Genomic DNA, 21,033 nt, shown 5'->3' with positions numbered 1-21,033 from the left:
AGCTTATCAAAATTAAAAGAAAGACAAAGACTAACAGTGGAAAACCTTAAAGCAAACCTTATGACTGGAGTTACCTTCAGTGCAGAATCCCCAACAGAGGCAGTCTTACTACTGGGATCCTTCTATTGCTCATGCATAACCCTTGAGCTAGGAGAACAAACTTTGCAAAACAAATTAGACTGAGATTGTCCCATATGCAATTAATGTAATTCAGAGCTGATTCACCATAGATCAGAAAATGTCCTGAGTACAGTGCTTCTTGGTATGTAAACAGCCTAAGTCCTTTATAATTATTGTCCTCTCTTCTAAGACAGCGTGTGGGAGCAGACATAGTTACAAAAGACCTTTGATTCCACAAATTATGATCCTCTGAAAAACTCGTAAGCAGATCTAGAGGGAACAACTGCATGGTCTGCTTGCTTCTTGATCACAGCTTTTGGTCAATGGGTATGTTGTGTTTCCAGATTCTCATAACAGTCAAGGCAGCTTCTTATAAAATGCATAAGTATCTGCAGTTTTCTTCCCAAGGCAGACTGTGGCTTCTGCCACTGCTTTGATTGAGCATTACTCCTTCTGGCTCATCTTGTTCTTCTGGTGCAAAGGATGAGACGTTTTACTGCTCAGAGAGCAAGGGTGTGCCTTTCTCACCAATTCTGGTCCTCCAAAAAGAGAAGAGTGCATCTGATGATCCATGCCATAAGCAGGTAATTTGCCTGCTGTTGCCACTAAGATGAAATCCAAGCTTTTGAGCTTCTTTGCATTTCTTTCTCCTTACACCTGTAACCTAAAGAGCTGGCTGTGTGAAAGTGAACGCGTGTTTGTGCTGGGGGGAAAAAGTATTTCACTGATAGCTGTGGAGCCTGCCTAAAGCTCTCAACTGCTCCCTGCTTGTCCACTCTCCATCATACCTGCTCAGTCCAGTGAAAGTCTTTTATTTACTCTTGCTGCTTTCCTTGTAGGTACTTGCCAGGACATCCCTGAGCACTGCTCTGGAGTTTTGCTTCTAAGCAAAGCCCTAACATGCAACTGACTCTAATGCAAACTCATTTGCTTGTGTGTCCCAGAACTACTGCTTGATTTTGATAAGATTCAAATTTTTGAATTCTCCTGTCCTCATTAGCTGCAAAAATTTTGTTTTTTAGCATGGGAGATGCCATTCTTTCTTCCTTTTAAATGATATAGGGCTTCACTGCATGGATTCCTGAAACTGTAGAGGTGTGAAATTTTCTTGGCAAACTGACATATTTTTTTGCATTTAAATGCCAATGCACAAACAATAATTTATCTTTCCTGTTATACCTTAATCGAGTTTACAGTAAACTGGATTAACTCTTTCTATTTACATCTGCTAGAAGCTAAAACACTGTGGCTGCTTTTCCTAGAACTACACTATGCAGCAGTAATAAAAAAGTATGTTTGTCTTCTTGCTTACATATGCAGGTTTATTTTTTTTGAAACCATTTGATAAATATCTGGAGTTTTTCAAAACAGACCTAGGAAAACTGTAAATATCTTATGTAAACTTAAAGAGAAAAAAATATATATGGCTGCTTACTTGACCTGGGGAAAAAAAACCAAAAAAAAAATATTCAGACCATCCTCCTTGTGTTTGTGAGGTACCTCAACTATTGTACAGCAAATTAATATGAAGAAACACACCCATTTTTATTATTCGTGTCTTTCTCTTTAAAAAAAAAGGCAACTAAATGAAATCCCAACGTTGCAAGTAGCTGCAAACATTTCTTCAGTGAAATAGTCTTAGCTTCCATCACAGTGCCTAGGGCAGCAGAAGCAGGGGGAAGGCAGTAAACTGACATTAAAAATGGTTGTAACAAGAGCAAAGAAATCTGTAACAAGAGCAAATTAAGCTTTTTGTCTGGCTTTAGAAAACCTTCAGAACAAATGCTTTCAGAGTTGACAGATGAAGGTTAAATCAATAAGCAATTAATCACATTCATCACTTTTCGTATATTAAGGCAGACACAGTAATACACAGTTGTTGGGGGTTTTGTTTTTAAACAGCTTTGTTTATTTTAGTCAATAGCAGGCATAGGCATTCAAGCTCTGGACAGACATTCATGGGATTTAGCTGTGCTTTTGCAATTATAAAGCAATTTCCAGTGTGGAAATGTAGATTTGTCTTGCACAAGGGACATACCAAAAGATTATTAGTTAATGACTGTAAATAGTCTACACTGCCTTGCTCTACATATGCTAAAGTGGGACAGGACTAATTAAGCACGTAAACTTATTTTTAAATTACAAAGTAATTTGATTATGGCTGTTACACAACTTCATTCCAAATAAATCTGAACAACCCCCTACCAGGTTAAGGTCTGCACTCAGAAGCATATGATGTGTTCTCCACAGTACAGGCTATAACATCTGACTTGGTTTAACTGTTTTATATGAATCAAGTGTCCCAGGAGCTGCGTTTCACACATGCATTTTTCCCTAATTAAATCATGCTGTTGATTTTGGTTTACATAGGTTCAATATTCAAAATTGAGACTAAAAATGTACTCTGGTAGTACAATCATGCTAACACACTTCTGCGTGCATACTTCAGTTAAAAAAAATTAGATGTACAACTAGACTGGCCCTTTTTAACATCAGTTTACATAGGGGGATCAACGTGCTTGCAACAAATGTGGGTAGAGCCCTTCCCAAGTCTTCGTTTGCGAAGCCCAGACATGATGATGACATTGGGGGATGTTGATTTCTGTGTGTTTTCAATGTGTCATTGTTTTACATCCCTCTGAATTGCTTCTTGCTGTGCTACTACAAGCATTGCTCTAAGGCCTAGAATATCAGTGCTTCATTTTCTTCAACCAGAAGCCATGCTTCTTTATCAGCAGCTACCTGTCAAATAGTATTCCTGTTGTCCCTGCTTCTTCCAATGCTGATGGAAGGAGAACCTCTAATGAGAACAGAGTTTGCAGTAAGATGTAACCTGCCTACTGAAACAAGGGATGATGAAAGGTTGTCTTTTAACCATAGAATACCAGGCTGGAAGGGACCTCAGTGATAATCCGGTCCAACCTTTTTGTCAACAGCAACAGTCTAGACAAGATGCCCCAGCACCCTGTCCAGCAGACTCTTGAAAGTACCGATGTTGGGGAATCCACCATTTCCCCGGGGAGATTATTATGGACAATCACTTGTTTTCCCTTCTGTAGATTTCTTAAATTTGTAATTATGGGGGAAAAAAAGTTGCAATACGCTTTAGTGTTTGGAACAGGAAGCTGTAGTATCCTGTGTTCTCAGCTTCTGCACTACACTAATACTGTTCTGCATATCCCATTGTGACTGGATGTCATGAACTTGCAGGTTTTAATCGGAGTGCCTTATGCAATACTGTCTGTAGACACCAAAGAGAGAGTTAACACTTTCCTTACACCAACGGCAACTTAAAATTCCTGGATCAGTGGGACTATGAATATCAGCTCTTTCCTAGAGTGGTTAAGGAGAGATTACAAGGGAACTACCATATATACCAGCCCCTAAGCCTACTCTCCAGTGTGTTCTCTTTGCGTGTTACAAAACACAAGAGTTGGCACTGGAAACTAGTGCCAGCAATGCAGCCAGTGACACATGAAAATACCGCTTCCTTATCTGCTTCCTAAGGTATTAGGGTGCTACTACTTCTATTTCCAAATGACCTTTGTTTTCTTAATTTGTATTTTGGCCAATGGTGCAGCCTGACCTGACTTCCCTTCCCCACTTTCCAAAAAAACAATCAATCAAACAAAATCCTTCCAAAGCAACCCAATTACCCTATTATGGTAATAACTTTAACTATCAGTTTAAGGAACAAATAATTTTTTCAGACACTGTTAAAATCCGTCTATTTAGAAGTGAAAGCCCTTTATGCCATGTGATATGTAACGTGCACAGTGACTTACACTGAAGTATGAAATCAGTGCATGTGTATTTTGGTCAAAGAAAGTAGTTCTTTATTGTATTAGTATTTATTTTTTTTGAAAACAGAAAATTCTGTATTAAAAAAAATAATTTGTTAACAGGCCAAGAAAGAGCTTTCAGCAAAAGAGCTTTAAATCAGTGGCAAGACATTTTTGGCTCAGATCTCATTTTAGATATTTCCCCAAGACCTTGTTTCTGTGACTAAACATGATACTTGCTAGGTTATTTTATAACAGGGCATATCAGACATATCCTCATATTAGACCAGATGCAATTCATCTTAAGTGCTTACAAAAGAATAACAGAACTGTATTGACCCAGATGGTCTTCTTGTACCCAATTCTTTTTCATGCTTGGTAGGTGCCATTTTAACTTGTGTGCTTTAGAACTATTTTAATCTAAATAAACCAAACCAAACAACAAAAATTAACAAACCCACAACCAACAACAAAACAAGAATACTGTCAAGACTGAAGAGATCTAGAGCTAACTGTTGAACTCATTTGGCAGAAATGGCTGAAATCACACCAGACACTCTTTAGAATACATTTCTTGTCAGCAGTACTGCTGTTAGAAAGCAAGGAAGTCCGCTGTGAAAAAGGGTCCTTCGTTGTTAGAAGCTCACTGACATTTCTATATAGCCATTAGATTTCTGAAGAATGGACTTAGACTGACGAATCTCTTTCCAGAAATATTCAGACAAGCAGCTTCCAACATAGGAAAGGTACAGGACTACCAGGGACTACAGGGATCTGGGCATTCCCGCAGGTAAGTCTCTGTATGACCATTATACACCTCCATCAGCGTTGTGCACACAGTCAGCTAACAGGCAGTGGGAGGAAGAAAAAAGAAAAAAATCCTCATTACAGCAACTAGTGAAAACCTGTCTCTGATATCAGCTGAACAGTTTAACTAAAATGAGCATTTACCTTCTTTAGTCAACAACGTGCAAGTATAAATTGCTTGTGTTCTTAGTCAAGAATGCTGCCTCCACTGAACATAGTAACTAAACTTTATAATCCAAAACCTCTTTTTACTCCTTCCTTCAGTCTTTTTTTATTCTAAACATCAAAACTGCAAGTTCAGACTAAAAAATCTTCTGTTGCAAGATGAATGTGCCTGTAGTATGCCTAAACCATGAGGTATATTAACTTGCTTCATGCTAATTACAAAGGCATATATCACAGATTAATTCAGACTAGAAGGGTGCTCACGATGTCTGTAGAGCAACTGCTGCCTCAAACCAGAGCCAGCTACGAGGAAAGGGCTCAGGCTACTCAGAGTTTTAAAGCTGTAGGGCCTTCGGAAAATTGCTATTCCAGCAATTACATTTTGCATTTACAAAGTAATGTGAAATTTGTTTTGTATTTACATCCATGTTTTCCCCTAAAAAAACCCTGAATGTACTGCTGTGACCTACTCCTTAGATGTACAGTAATTAGTGGTCTGCCCCGTACTCTAAACTTTCTGCAAAAATAGAAGCATTACCTTATTGAGGACAGGCTTTGTGGAGAGAACATCATAAATTGCTGGTAAGGAGAGGTTCTGAAAGAAAATTATACACTGATGTTAAGGAACGTTATCCTATTAGTGTAAATGCTGAAAACAGTAACTTTTTTACAGCTCAATTACAGAACAACATATAGCTATAAGAGCATATGATACCCATACACCTTGAGATCAGAAGAATGTAGGCTGCAAAAACTTGAGCAGACCAGATCTCAGTAGAGCATGGGACACTGGACTATATTTGCTGCCTGACAGTGTGTGTTTGAATTTCACTGACGTAAAACTGCCCAGGAAACACTGAAAGTCTTTCTCAAAGTATCTCCAGGTTTATCCCCTGCATATGCAGCTGCTGAAAATACTTGCAGGAAACCTGCCTAGACAAAGAGAAAGCCCAAAACCGGGGGGAAAAAAAAGAAAAAGAAGCATGTAAAGGGCCAGCTGGCACTTTTTACCAAGAAGCAGAGACATGTTACCATAAAACCGCCAACCACTTCTATCATTACAGCTGTGCTTGAAAATAACCTGGATGCTCCTGGCTGTGTCAGGTCAGTACTGTAACGTGGGAGTTTCAAAACAACAGGATATGACATATTTGGAGGATTTTTACCTCTTGTGTTGTGTGGTTCAGGCATTTCATTGCAGGTCCTCTACGATTATCCAATACTAGTGGAGGCTTCCAGCGATCGTAGTTTGTTTCTAACACATACCACGTGCCTTTCTTGATATCAAGGCTGGAAAAGACATCTCTGTTTGTGTTTTGCTTCTCTAAGTATATAATAAGTACATATATACAGTATATATACTATACTATTGCTGGGGTATTTTTCAATGATGGTAAAGAAGTAAGTTTTTGTACAACAGAAGTCACAAGAAATAGCGGACACTATTATTGCTGGAACCTGTACTCTTCTGGAAGGCTGAGCTGGGTGTCAGGTCAAGCATACTCACTCCCAGATATCCAGAGCAGCTGTCCTGGAACGAGTTATCACACATCCTTCTCCAGAATTTTTTCCACCCAGTATAAAGTAAGCTGGAGCCAGCAGTCTTGTTTTGGCCAGTTTGTCTTTTGCATCCTGGTAACTGTGGATAAAGTAGTGTTGGACTATTAAATGCTATAAATGGTTCAAGTACTGAAGGACAAGTTACACAGACCCAGGAAAAGTTTGGGTTGTTACTAGTTTGGTCTTTCTTCCCCCTTCATGTACATATGAGGAGAAAGGACCACAATGAAGGAACACATTTAAGCAAAGTATCTCTACTCATTTTGAATCTAAAGTATGGTTGTTTAGAGGTGCTCTTTGTACTTTTTCTACATTAAAACATGAATAAAATGATGATGACATACTGTGTCATATTCCACTGAATTAATTAATTGCATGACAGCTTTTTTCCTGCTTACTTCCTATATATACTATATACTTCCTTTAATATAATATCCAACTGCCAGTTGGATGTGTTTTGATGCAGAATGCTGTTATGCTTTTAGATACCAACAGGTTCATTAGAAAAAAAATAATCTGAGAAAAAAATTTGAGGGATCATGTGTGACGCCTTGGCCCCCGCTCCAAAGTACCAGCAATACCAGAACAATTTAATGTTAGGGCCACTAGGAAGGTATCTGTATCACTGGATACGAAGCATAGATCCACAGTATTCATGCTAGTTGAAAGCAAAGCAAGTTAAAGCAGTAGAATATTTAGAGGGAGGGAAAATACCTTGTAGCATTCTCTAATACTGTTCTTGTAAGAAAGCCCATCCACATACCATCTCTTCTACCAAGAAACCATTCGAAGATTCCTGCAAAATATCACTGGTTGCACTAATTTGTTTTCAGACAGTTCACTCATGCAATTACAACTTTCACAGCCTTTAAAACAAGCTGTATGTTGTCTTACTCATCTGGAATTAATTAATCATTTTTATTAAGGTCAATATTTACTATTTATTAAGGTAAATAAACTGTACAAGTTCTGGAAGACTTGTACAGAAATAATAAAAGAAATGGGCGTTACTCACCCACATAACCACCATCAAGACTGAAACGCTCATTCATTGTCAGTGTGAACGAGTTCTGAAAAGCATTAAACAAGCCAACCTTCATCCATTGCCAGCTCACTAGTACCACTAATAAACAAGAGGTAGCACTGCAATTTAGATGTCAGCTGAGCTTCTTGTTTGTTAGACTCTTCCTCTTCGAGTAATAGACTGCAAGATCAATCCCATGTAGAGAAGAACCTAATTTATCACTGCCTGAATAAGCAGAAATGATAATTCATAGTTTTCTGACCCGGCTGAGGAATCAGCAAAGCATGCTTTTATGCTAAGCGACTCAAGCCAAGCCTGTGGCCATTTTTTCTTTTGGTCTGTGTTGCATTACTGAGTTACCAGTTTTCCTTTCCCTGCTGTACGTCACCTTCTTCTCAGACCTGTGTGTACTATTCCAGTTTAAGTCCCAGTGCTAAGTACACCCTGATGTGTTACTGGTATTCACATGGGTGTGCAGCTGCACTTGATTCAATCCATGCTACTTGCAACATGCAATTCAAACTCAAATTCTTCTAATTGTTTTTTTCAGAGAAAAATGGAATTCAGCTACACTGGATCATATTCAGAATGGACTCTTCCCAACTTATTTGAGCTGAAGACAAAAATAAATTGATACAATGGAGGGGTTTATATAAGGAATGCTCTACTACAAAAAGGGCTACCTATAACAGAGAATAAAGGGAGAGCATGTAGAAAAGGAGAAGTTGTAGAAAGCTGCAGACCCTGGTATAGTTCTACATCTTAAAAACCAGCTGTACAGATAACCCTCAGATTTCAGGTACCTATTAAACAAAAACTCAATCAAAAAATCTTAAAATTTAGGAGTTCTTTTTCTACAAAGGTTTGGAGAAAGAGTTAAAATAGCACAGGTACGCCATTTCACCTCTGGGATTACAGCAGTACCTATTAGCTAGCAAGAAACTCTAACCACTTGAGCACTTTGTAATCACTCCTGTTCGTATTCAGAATTCAATGCTGTTTTTAAGAATTGTCCAAAGCGAAATATTTCATTTAGGCAATCTCCTTTCAAAAGGAAGATTGAAGCATTGCTTTCTTTTATCTTTTTTCAAGTAGCTATGCTGTGTACCAGAACAATTAAGAGATCATTTATTAAAAAACATCCCAAGAATGCCTGAAGCATTCTTAACAAACTCTCAATGCCCCTTCCCCATACTTACTGGTTTGACTCCAGACACCATGCCTATGTATCCTGCAAAATTTGTAGACCTGAATACTGTTTTGTTGTTCCTCTGGAAGTCCAAGAGTACCACTAAAGGCTTCAGTTCCCGAGTTAAAGTCCAGGAGTTATTTTTAACATCCCACCTGCAGAACACAGTACATAATTTGAAACTTCCCTCTCTCAGTAGCTTTTAAAATCTCCCTTCATAGCATGCAGGCGTGCTGTGTGTGATGCCTATCCTCTGATCTTACTCATGTCAAGCAACACCACTGCTCCATAGCTACCTGAGCGGCACCAGCAAGGAACAACTAAGAAGTCTAAACAGATAGGCAGGCAGTGAAAATAGCCAAGTTTTGTTTGACGTAAGAGCATATACAATGCTTAGGATTAAACAGCACCACCATGACAGCTGGTTTGTTGTGAACACACAAAACTTCTTTCTGTTCCTGATGGCAAAGGGAGCTACAGGTACTGCCTATGACACCAAACCTCGAATTCTTACTTTTCAAGGAAGAGAAACCACATACTACTGGATTTTCTCTACATGAAGGGAAGTCCCAAGTCGACTTTGTAAGATAAGCCAGACCAGTTTGTAGGCAAGAGAGTGATAAAGATCACTTAGCGGATCCTTCCATTTTCTGAAAACAATCCAGGCTCTGGGAACAGCTTTGAAGTTTCTTTAATTTTCAGGGAACATGTTCACAGTATTTCTAACAAGTGAGAGAAATTCAACACATGCAAAACCAAGGGACTGGTGGAGTTACAGTTGACAACAAGTGAGTTTTTGATAGGCGGGTGAGAATTTTAATGAAGATGAACATTTAAATTCCAATTGGACATTGAGCATCGTCTGGATGAGTGATGTTACAAAATATACTGGGGTAATAAAAGCAAATGCTGAACTACCTGATGATGGGGTATGAAATGAGAGCTAAAAGAGAATGCAGTGTTGGGCAACAAACTACAGTGTTTGTATCCAAATGAATGATGGTGTTAGATCAGTGGAATATAAATCACTGACTCCTGAGTGGAAATGATGAGTCAGGGGAAGTGCCAGTAAAGTACAGTACAGTAACGAGGGGAATAATCCGAGAAAAGAAAAAAGAAAAGAACATAAAAAAGCCAAGCCTCAATCTAATCCCCATTTCAGTGCATACATTAAAATTGATGCTTCATCCCATCATGTAAAGAACAAGACATACTGTGCCTCAGAGATAAGGCACATACTGTGCCACAGAGATAAACCATTCTGTGGTTTGAGACAGTTTAAACTGGAGCTGAGAAAAAACTTAGTGACACAACTGTTCTTGATGAACTTGGGGCAGTTTGAAATAACATCAGCAGAATAATCCTTTTCATTTTAGCCTTTTTGCACAACACACAATGCAGAATTACTTGTCACTGTCTTAACAACATCCAGTTCATAAGTTAGACTCAAAAAATGCATGCAGAAATTTCAAGTTCAGCTAGCTTTTTCTTTGGGTTAAAAAAAAAAAAAAAGTCACAAGTTTAGGTACTTACCCTAGAAAGAGTCCAAAATCCAAGTTTCTGGCATGGTACAGTTTCCCTATACAACAAACAAACAAATAATATTTTTTAAAGAAAGAGACAAATTTCAGTTTAGAAATGCAAGAAATGACTAAGCAAGCAAATACCTGGGAAAGTAAGCAAGGAAAATACCATTTCTAGTTGCCTTTTTCATAAGCACAGAATAATGGTGGGGGTTTTTTTGATCAGAGAAATGTTTTGTCATAACTGAGATCAATTAATCTTGCAGACTGCTGTCCATCTGGGCCTCAGATGCTTTCCACATTATCTTAATGCAATGATAACACATTGAGCTTCCTCTAAAAATGAGACATTTGTAAGCTGTCTGAGAATCCCTTAGAAACTTCCTAAGCTGGAACAGGTGCAGACAAGGGCTGCAGAACTGAGAAGGAGAATGAAAGAGTCTATCTTCTTAAAAGAGAGAACCTATTTTGTCAATCTCTAGCGCCATACATATGCAATGGCTAGAAACTAGATGCAAAATCCCACATGGCACTGAGAAAGTTTCAGGTGTCTAGCTGGTGTTTCTTTCCCCTAGAAAAACAAACACCACCTACAAAGAAAACCTCAACCAACCAACCACAAAAAAACCCCCAAAAGACTCCCTAAACCGACAAACAAAAAATTCAACAAAACCAAACCCAAACCATCTTTGAAAGTATTTCTGTCCTTTTTTTTTTTTAACCTAAAACACCTGTGATCTCTTATTCCCTTCTCAAGGAATACCTTTTTATTATGATTGCTTTTAGTCTCTTTACTAGACCTTTTTGCCTGCAGCTGAGGAGGACTGTATTTGTATAATTGAGGTGGAACCTCTTCTACATAAAAGAAAACTATTAAAATTATTCTGAGTTACATTACCTGTGTTATCTTCCGCCACTATTGATGTACATACAGTAAAAATTTCATAAAAGATGTTAAAAATAACAATTTCCCCTAGAACAAAAAGAAACAAAGTTCAATAGTTTTGAAACTTTTGCCATGAACAGGAAAAAAAATGGTTAGAAACAAGCATACTGCAAAGTTCAGTATCCTGTCATATTTCTATTAAGAATTCCTGTTTAAATCTTATTTGATCTTTGCAATAACTGGTTCAACAAAATCAAGAGCTTTCTGAAAGGCAAACAGAAGGATGAGCATCTCTTGGCCTTCTGCCTTACCACAAAGAAAGATGACAGTCATTGCTATTTCCTCCTCTGGAAACTTCACAAGAAGCTATAAAATTCACTTAAAAGAAGAAAGTTGCTATATGTACCCCTACTCCCATATAGGAGCAGCTGCCTGACACCAGATGTACTGCTCCTGTATGAGGGAAGCAGTGGGAACAGGTCAACAGTCCTTCTCTGTCTCCATTCTGAAAGAATTCAGTGCCTACTTCTCACCTGGAATGGCATTCTTTTGCAGGAGGTGCAAAGGGAAGGCACAAGGAAGTGACAAGGATCACAAGGGAAAGAAATCATAGCATGAGACTGAGCTTGCCCTTTGTATGTCAACAGCAGACACACAGCTGAACGACGAGAATAAAGGATTCCCCCAAATTTTGGTGCACAGGAGCTGAGACCTGCTCCAGTTCCCAAAACTTAGGAGTGAGAAACCACAGCTCTACAGAGAAGTCCCAGCCAGATGAAAGGCTTATGTGATTTTATTTCGTTCTCTAAAATACTGTTTTTATTTAGTGTGAGATGCAATTTATTGCTTTATCTACTTAATTAATAATTTGTTAAGGTCTCAGATGACTACAACTAACTGCAGACTGGTAAACATACTAATTTTAAACAAGTCTGAATTCCTAGTTTTCCACTATGTTAATGAGTGTTGAAAATTATTACCCAAAGGAATCCCAGAGGAATTTGCAATCCCTTGGAGTTCTTCATTGAAAGGATAAGGAAGTGTGGCGGTCAGATGAGCCTGAAAAGAAAGGTTTTGTATGACATATGTTTGAATTAACACTATTTTGTTACTCCCCAGCAGGTACACCCTTCTCACAACTACTGAGTATGTAATTTCTCTGCAGCCAGTAGAACTTGAAGATGTTTGCAGAGTCCTTTGAAGACAAGCACATACTTAGGAAAAGTAAAGACTATTACTTATCAAAATACTGACGTGAGCAATGGAGACTAGCACAGTATCTTAGCAGCAACAGATGGAACAGAGTGAAGTAGGACTTGTATATATTAAAAGCTCAACTGGAATTTAGCTTAATGTCAGTGTTTATTGGCATCCCTAACTTTCCCACATTGGTATGACTACCTGTATGTGCTGCCTTTATGTCAACCCCACTCAGGCACACAGGGATATGCTGCAAATAAAAATGGGGAAGAAATCTGACTTTATGATGTGTCTACCGCTACACTGCTTTCCCCTGTCCTGATTCCATGCCAAAGCTTATTTTAATCTGAATCAAATTATTTTTTAAGATGAGGCCTGGTCAAAGTTGTCCCTGTAATCAGACCCTTATTACAGTTTACAAAACCTGATTTTATGCTACTGTTTAAAAGGAGTAGAACATTGCACAAAGAATTCCAGTGAAGTGTTTTGTTACATTAACTAAGTCAGTAGCATATTTGCCTAGTGTGACTAATCCAAACTTGAAAAGATCTTGGGAAAAATTAGAGGAGGAAGAGGCACATGCATTTTTCGTTTGATGGTTTCAGAGTAATTCAGAGTTGACAAGACGGCAAAATTTCAGAGTGACACTTTAAATAGCATTTCTGTTCTTTTCTGGAAGTGGAATTAAGAACTTGTAAATTAGGAACTTTTAAAGTTCTTAACTGTCAAATTTAGTAGCATTTTAATTCTGGTAGTCAGAGCATACAGTAATAAAATAATTAAGCTGAAAATACTTACTATTTTGTTATCCACTATGTCAACAACTTTGCCGCTGGGGAAGAAGGTATTTGCTATATCTTTAATATTCTGGACCACAGTCTTCAGCTAAAAAGAACAAGGGATTTTACTGAATAGAAACTCTTAATCATAAGAATTGCTAGAATATTAACAGAACCCCTTCACAGACTTTTCAGAAAAACATTTTGTTGAGAAAATATGTATTTAAATAAAGTGCTAAATGTGGTGTTCTTGGTGAGAAAAACACCTCCAACCCCCGACACTCTTGAAGAGAATCACTCTTCAAGCTTTGTTCAAGTAACTTTCTAGATTAGTTCCAACATGTCCTTCTACCAGAAAAAATGGATTACAGGAAACCCATCCTCCTCTTGTGTTCCTTTGATCATATTTTAATATTCTGCCCCGTTCTATCTTTAAAAATGTTAATTACAAGCTCTTTGCTTAAGCACTGGTATTTTTGAAGACAAAAATACTTGACAAAGTTCTTATAAAAGTACATGCTCTCCATTTGTGACATGTGAATGGCCACAAATAACAGTTCCTTTCCATCTAACTCCAAAGTACACAAGAGATAAAACCTTTCAGAATTTAAGGTGCAACCTGAAGCTTCCAACACCCACTGGTTTAAATGAGACTTTAAAAATAAATATTAGTATGTAAGTAGAATTTGTCTGGCTTTCAGAGTTGAAAGCTCAAGGTCAGCAGGGGTATAGCAAAAAGCCCTGGCCTTGTTTGAGAAAGTAATTATTACTGAATTGAATTTTTAGCAATCTTCAGAAGAACAGCTGTTTTAAGTAGTTTGAAATAGGCTCAAGTATTTTAAAAAATATTTTTGCTGTGTAAACACCAGTGCTACAACCAGCATCCCTGAAAAGGGCAGGAAGTTCTTAATTTCCCCATTGCCATTTCACCATCTCATGCAGTGTTTTCAGAAAAGCAGGGAGGTGCAGAGGAGAAGGGATGCTGCCTCAGTTTCACTTCAGTTTACTGAGGCCGTCCCTTTGGTGTACTCCTCCCCCTTCATCCTGCACTGCTTTATCACTAAAGAGATTTGATAAATCAAATTGCACACTGTATTTTATTCCTCTACATCCTAAACATCAGTACCTCTACATTTCATACTGCTAGGTCAAGTGTTGAACAGAAAAAAAGATTTACTCAAACATTATTTTAGGCTAGAATCATATTAAAAAAGTCAACTCAAAATATTATCCCTTTAATATAATTTTAGCACCTGTAGTCCTTTCCAAAACCCTTCTGAAAATAAAAGGCCATGTGCCAGCTTTATACCTGCTACACTTCAAACAAGCTCTGTATATCCTACCTCTGTCTTTTTGTCCTGCATCAAGTTATCCCATCTTTTGCTGGGAGGTAAATCAAGATTTATGACATATGTGGGTACATTCCCTTTGAACCTGAAAGATAAACACCAGAGATCAAATTTAAAGAAGGCTCTGAAAAAACATTTGACAAAATAGGTGCTTCCCACCCGTAATGAGCATTTTCTAGATCTGCAACAGGAACGAGATTCAAGAAAAAACCCTGTTCAGACTTGCAAATCACAACTTCTCTGTAATTTGCTAGACAAGTTGAATCAGATTACTTACGTTGGTCCAGAAGGAGGGTACATTTTACTCCTGCACTCTTCTCCATACTGTAAAGACAGTGACACGTTACTATTTAGCTTCTTTGTTAAAACAGTATTATTCTAGCAGACTTAGTTTTGAACTAAACCTTTAGGACTAGTCAGTTAATTCAAAATCTTGGGACTTTGGAGAGGGTGCAGAGGAGAACAGAAGAGGTAGGGACAAGCAGCAACTTCCCCATGCTGTCTGACAGACCTTCAGACAACTTGCCTAATGTAGTCCAGGGCAAGCACAAGACCATGACAAAGACACAAACCCACTTTTACTCAGCGTGATTTAATGAAGAGCACTTTATTTACTTATTACTTTATTTACTTCTTTACACAAGTTTAGAAACCTTAAGATGGACCAGTTTGTTCTGTTTGCCCAATTCATAATCCCATTTTATAGCACCATTCATCATTATGTTTAGTGTTCAGTTTCACTGTGTAGCTGGGGTAGGGAAAGCACACTGAACTTTGCACATATTACTCAGCTGGCATAATGAGCTAAAAGGCAGGACTTTTGATTTAGTGCGGAAAAATGCTGCTGAAGTGGTGCTGAACATTACGAGAGGTGCATTTCAGGAATATAATTAAAATAGGTACCTTCATTACTGCAAGCACGGCTAGTTACAAATGAAAGTCTGAGAACTATTTTAGGTGTACTCAAAGTGAATGCAAGGGTGTTTTCCCATCAATTACAAAAAGCATGCATATAAATACATAAACATATGCATATATATGCCACAATGATAACTGCACGTTTTACCCAGTGAAATACAATCAATTGCCTACTAGGTGCCTGTACTTCTGCTTCAAGCCAGTTGAGAATAGACCAGATTTGGTCCCTTAGCTATCTGAGAAGTTCAGTAAGCTCCTTAAAGCACAATAGGTCCCACTAAGAAAAAAACAAAGGTACGTGTGCTGTTCTGGGAGTCCATACAAAGGCTCCCAAAGCACAAGTGTTTGAGACAGAACAGAAACAAAAATACGCAGGAATCCTTCCACCACTCCCCTTCTTCCCCACCCTTGATTTTGAATATTTATTTGGTTGTATTAATTAGATTACTTTACAAGTGTGCCCTTATAATGCATTCTGGCTCCAATGAAAACCGGGACAAGATCTCCAGCAGTGACCTAACCGAACAAACTAAACTGGAACAAGCTAAACAATGTCCATGTTCTCTTTGGTCTGATCCCATTATCTGGTTTTAAAGCATTAATATAGAAAACAATGTCTTACACAATGCCACGGACTTTAAACACTGGCCTAATTTGTTACAACTGGAAACAGCAATTCTAAATTGGGATTGCCTTCTGTGTGTTATCATGTGCTTCTCTTTGTATTGTTTCAAATTGCTGGGAGAAAGCATGAAATGAATTTTGGCTTTCCAACATGTGAGACGAAGGTATAGAACCAGCAGCGAAGTGTTTCCTAGATTTCACTGCAGTGCTGTTATAGCCTTTGCATAGCTGGAACAAAAGATCAAATGCAAAAGGCCATTTAATTTTCAAAATGAAGAAGTATCAAAACAAGGAGGGTAGGGAAGGATATCAGATGACTAATTAGGCAACAGAAGTCACAGGCTTTGTGCAAAGTCAGACAAATGCTTAACAGTATTAATGCAATTGTCTTGTGAAATTTTCCATCCTGCAATGCTATAATCAATTCGAAAAAGTGACATTACTCATGCATCCTACTGCAATGGGTGCACAGATAGGGACCTTCAGGAGAAACCTGCTCTCAAAATTATGGTTCTTGACAGATAAAGCCTGTAACAAAAAGTTATCTCAAAGGGATGAAAGTTCAGTTAATCTGTCAGTATAGGCCATGCGCACATGGAGGAAACAGTGGCAATCACGCAAACTGATTTCAGAGGACTGTAGGTGATGTTCCTGGTGCTAAATGTCACCTGTGCTAACACTCTTAAATGTGACATAATGTCACTCCTGACACTTCATCCTGAGACTTTAATCTTGTATTTGCAGCTATTTTTATCTTCCCAGACCTTTGCAACCTAAGTCACAAAAGAGGTGAAGAAAGCAACAGTAAAAGGGGGAGGTAACAGAGAAAATATTTCCTCCTTACATGCAGTAATTTTAGGTCTGTCTATGGATAAAGCAAGCTAAAGGAACGAATAATTCCTGAAACAACACATACATCTTTCAAAACTGCTTGATTATCTGAAGAAAGTCAAGATTATTAGTAGTGTCTTTAGGTAAACTATTATATCATAGAATCACAGAATATCTTGAGTTAGAAGGGACCCACAAGAATTATTGAGTCCAACTCCTGGCTCTGTGCAAGACACTCCAAGAATTCCACCAAGTGCCTGAGAGCATAGTCCAAACGCTTCTTTAACTCTGTCAGGCTTGGTGCTGAGACCACTTCCCTGGGAAACCTGTTCCAGTGCCCAACCACCCTCTGGGTCAAGAACGTCTTTCTAATATCCAACCTAAACCTCCCCTGACACAACTTCAGGCCATTCCCTCAGGTCCTGTCACTGGTCACCAGAGAGAAGAGATCAGTGTCTGCCCCTCCTCTTCCTCTCATGAGGAAGCTGTGGACTGTGATGAAGTCTGCCCTCCGTCTCCTCCAGGCTTAACAAGCCAGGTGACCTCAGCTGCTCCTCGCATGGCTTCCCCTGGAACATAAGCAGTAACTTAAAGACAACTAGAAAACCAGAAGTGTTTTGGCTTGTTTTTTACACGAAGTTTTAACAAGAAATAAAAAGTTGTTCCCTTTTGCAATCAGCTAAAGAGTAACAGTAAATCTTTCTGACAACGTAAAAAGAAAAAAAAGACACCTAAAGGATTTTGTTGCAGCAACAGAAAAAAAATCATCAACCACTTTTTTAAAGTAGAATGAAATAAGGAGCTATGAAGTTACTGCTGTGGTCAGCAAGATTCTCCTCTCTGCTGAGGCCTGACAGTAGAGGAGGAACAATAAATGCTGCGCAAGAGAAGAAGGAACATTCTTCCAGCACAACAGAATTGCTGTCACTTTCCAATGTGACAAGCCAGAGGTGGTCCCTCAGAAAACATCAGCAGAAGCTGGCTCCAAAAAGGAGGTTATCACTATAAATTTGCTTTTCAAACATGTATTGAATCCCCTAGGAGGAATACAGCTACTTGTGAATGGTGATGTAATGCTTTTTTTGTTTGGTTTGGGGTTTTTTTGTTTGCTTTTTCAAAAAAAACAAACAACCTACTGTTGCCGGTAGGTTGCATATTTTCATTATCTGATGTACTGCTGACTTTCAAACTTGGATGTATAAAATGAGGTAAAACCAGATGTGCGGCAGCATAGGATTAAAACACTAAAAGGAAGATAACAGAATGGAGTAGAAAGAGAACATAATATGGGGAAAGATGGAAATAAAAAGAAAAAAATTGAAGTAGCACAGAAGATTTATATTACAAAAAAAAGTAGAGTGGAACAGGAACCAAATAGCTAGAAAATTGTTGCGATGAACTCCTAACTAGGAAGAAAAAATCAAGTAATAACAGTTATTAATCACTGCAGTGAAGAAAATTAATGCAAGGTTTAATGACTGCTGAGCAAATATTTTGACACCTAGCCTAATTTCATTAATATGACATAGACTGAATGTCGCTTTTCCAGTCTAGGGAATGGCAGCACTTTTTAAATTACCCTCAAATATATTTTTGAAGTGGACCATCTGTGGCGTCCTTCCTTAATATTCAGTGTTTCTGATCTTCATATGTAAGAATAAATATAAAATTACCTCTTTGAGTTATTAAATACAATTCCATAGTTTAAGGACATTGCATTCAGTCTCCTTCAGTCAATCTGTTACATTCAGCATCTTTTGGTCTATGAACTCTGTGGTCCCCTTCCCTCACATGACAATGCCAAAGCAGCACTCTGTTGTGCTGCAGCAGTCCCAACGCTGTTCAGATAGTTTAAGAGTACTCTTGCAGCTCTGAAGGAATGGTGATCAAGCCAATTTAAATTGCAGTTTGGACAAAAAGTTCAGTATGGTTGAGGGGGCCTGACTGAAAGCTAAAGGGACTGACAGTCTGCTCCACTGAGCTGTAACTCAAGACATTTAGCTGCCATGTTCTCTGTTAATGAAAAGAACCCAAAGAGCTGTATGTAGGAAGACAAAAATTGTTTATTCTCCAGCAAACGATGCAATCCAGTACGTCAAACAAAACCAAAATATCCAAGCCTGGTATCTGCCTGCACACCAGCACAACTTGCAATCTGGACACAGAGTGGATTAGATGCAAGTGCAAAGATGTACCAAGTACAATCAAATGCAAAAATCAAGCTCTAATGACTAGACTTTGCTGATAGCTGGCATTTTCTTCTACCACTCCATACCCCAGGATACTTTTGGCTAAAATTCTGAAGGTGTTTTAAGCTAGAGCTGGCTTATAGTATTGGGAAACTTCTCTGAGATGGGTAGGATGGGACTGGAAGGAGAGAGGAGAGAGGGAAGAAGAGAGAGATGAGAAGAGAGCCCAGTTCTGTGTAATCAGGAAGCTAAGAGAACATGGGTCATCCAGATGTCTACAGTCCTTTCCTGTAGTTCTCCCCTCTCACAAATTCCATATTCATTTTCCTGAAATCAATAACATTTCCTAGGAAAAGCCTTAGAGCGAAGGAAGTTGATGTTCCCAAAATATTTAAAAACAGATTGCAAAATATTAGTTTGAAATCCAGAGATATTTAAAACCTGTCCTCTTTACAGAGGACGAGGAGATTCAGGAACTGCTGAGATCAGAGTGCTTCGCTACTTCAGGAATAAAAAATACACCAGGAAGCAAGAGCGGCTGTTTACATGTCCAGAAGATGGAAGCCAGCCCGTTCCAAGTAACTACCTCTGCCCCATCCCAACTTCACAATTCCACCAGAAGTTAAATATTTCACTTATTCAGCTTAAAAAAACCCTAAACAACAAAACAGCCGAAAGAACAAGAAACGACATCCCAAGCCCGCCTACTCTAACACTTCTCCTTGGGTGAGCTACAACAAATACCCTCAGCAGATTCCGAGGTGTCCCTACTTTTAGCAAGCCCGTCCTAACTTTCCTTTGGGAAATCGCCGCTTTGGCGTAAGAGGGCAACACTGACCTTACAGACGCACATGAAACCGAGTGCAGGAGCGAGCAAGGACTTGTACAACACAGCCGTGACACAGCCCGTCCCGGCCGCGCCACAGGAGCCATTTGGAAGCCGCCGAGCCCGTGGGGCAGCGGGACACCCCGCACATCCACACGCGCGGGTTTGAGGACTCGCTCGGCCTCCGGCGTGGGGAAGAGCGGCCGTATCCCCCCCGCCATCCCCCGCAGAGGGCTGGGGGCGATCCCACCCACCGCGCCGTCCCGGCTCCCCTCCTGCCCCACGCTCACCGGGTCCGGCGCCCAGGAGAGCTGCGCCAGGACGAGCGGCGCGGCGAGCACCAGCAGCGCCCGACCCCAGCTCGCCATCCTCCTTCCTTCCTTCCCGGCCCCGCTCCCTCGGCGCTTCCCGGAGCCGCGGCCACATGACACCGCCCCGCCCGGCAGGGGCAGAACCCTCCCACCGCCCACACGGCCCGCCTCTCCATTTATAATACAGTAGCGGAGCCCATTTTCAGCCGCACTTCCACGAGAGGGAAGCGCCGTACAGGGAAATCCGAAATAAAATCGCGTCTCTTTGGAAACACTGAGAGCAAACCTGTGGCACCAGTTTTCACTTCGTAAATGCTGGGATTTTTAATTACTCTGTGTCCTTGGGAAGATTTTAGGCAGGCTTCGTGCTAAGGAGATGCCAGGCAGGCACCTTCTTTAGGAAGACTTCTCTCTATCTTGCCTGCTTAGGAGTGCAGGAGACAGGCAACGGGGCAGACTAATGAGAAATACAGGACATGAGATGTATCCAGCCATAAGCATCTTGCGTGCTATTTGTTCATTACTATACATAAATGGTACCTATTTCATAGAATCGTAGAATGGTTTGGTTGGAAGGGACCTTAAAGATCATCTAGTTACAACTTCCCTGCCCTGGGCAAGGATACCACCCATTAGATCAGGTTATTGTAATATTTGTTGTAATATCAAGTACAAGTCAGCAGCCAAATAAAGTGCATACTCCAAATAACTTACAATAAAAGGGATCATTTTAGTGTGAGCAAATAAACATTTAATGATCATATATGTTAGCAACAGTTGTGGGAAGCACTATGACAAAATACTCAAAACCTTCTGGGATGCCTTGTGTTTTAGCTTGTGTCATGTACTTTATGTAGTGACCAAGATGTGTCATGTGTTCCTAGGCACACAGAAGAAAAGTGATACAGTCTTTAATATCATGACTTAATTGCCTGTGCAATTAACTGTCT

General features: G+C 39.4%; 1 protein-coding gene across 1 annotated transcript; it reads right to left on the bottom strand.

Annotated features, from left to right (window-relative positions):
- Positions 1-2,006: 2,006 nt before the first annotated feature.
- On the bottom strand, positions 2,007-20,196 carry ASAH1 (N-acylsphingosine amidohydrolase 1). Its single transcript, XM_017837951.1, has 14 exons — positions 20,063-20,196; positions 14,662-14,708; positions 14,379-14,469; positions 13,055-13,141; positions 12,037-12,115; positions 11,069-11,143; positions 10,181-10,226; positions 8,658-8,802; positions 7,450-7,504; positions 7,149-7,230; positions 6,382-6,513; positions 6,041-6,164; positions 5,413-5,469; positions 2,007-4,746 (listed from the first exon to the last, which is right to left on the bottom strand). Exons 1-14 carry the CDS (start codon positions 20,138-20,140, stop codon positions 4,657-4,659), a joined length of 1,188 nt encoding a protein of 395 aa, XP_017693440.1. The 5' UTR covers positions 20,141-20,196; the 3' UTR covers positions 2,007-4,656.
- Positions 20,197-21,033: the final 837 nt, after the last annotated feature.

This window comes from Lepidothrix coronata, unplaced genomic scaffold, assembly GCF_001604755.1.
Source record: "Lepidothrix coronata isolate B3197 unplaced genomic scaffold, Lepidothrix_coronata-1.0 Scaffold0, whole genome shotgun sequence".
Classification (NCBI taxonomy): Eukaryota; Metazoa; Chordata; class Aves; order Passeriformes; family Pipridae; genus Lepidothrix; species Lepidothrix coronata.
This window is presented reverse-complemented; position numbering and strand designations above follow the sequence as displayed.

Excerpts from the sequence above, each read along its gene's own strand:
- ASAH1 (XM_017837951.1), bottom strand. The coding sequence starts at position 20,140 with ATGGCGAGCTGGGGTCGGGCGCTGCTGGTGCTCGCCGCGCCGCTCGTC. Across the intron at positions 14,709-20,062 it reads TCTCCTGGGCGCCGGACCCG|TATGGAGAAGAGTGCAGGAG; the intron begins GTGAGCGTGGGG and ends CTGTCTTTACAG. Across the intron at positions 14,470-14,661 it reads TACCCTCCTTCTGGACCAAC|GTTCAAAGGGAATGTACCCA; the intron begins GTAAGTAATCTG and ends TTTATCTTTCAG.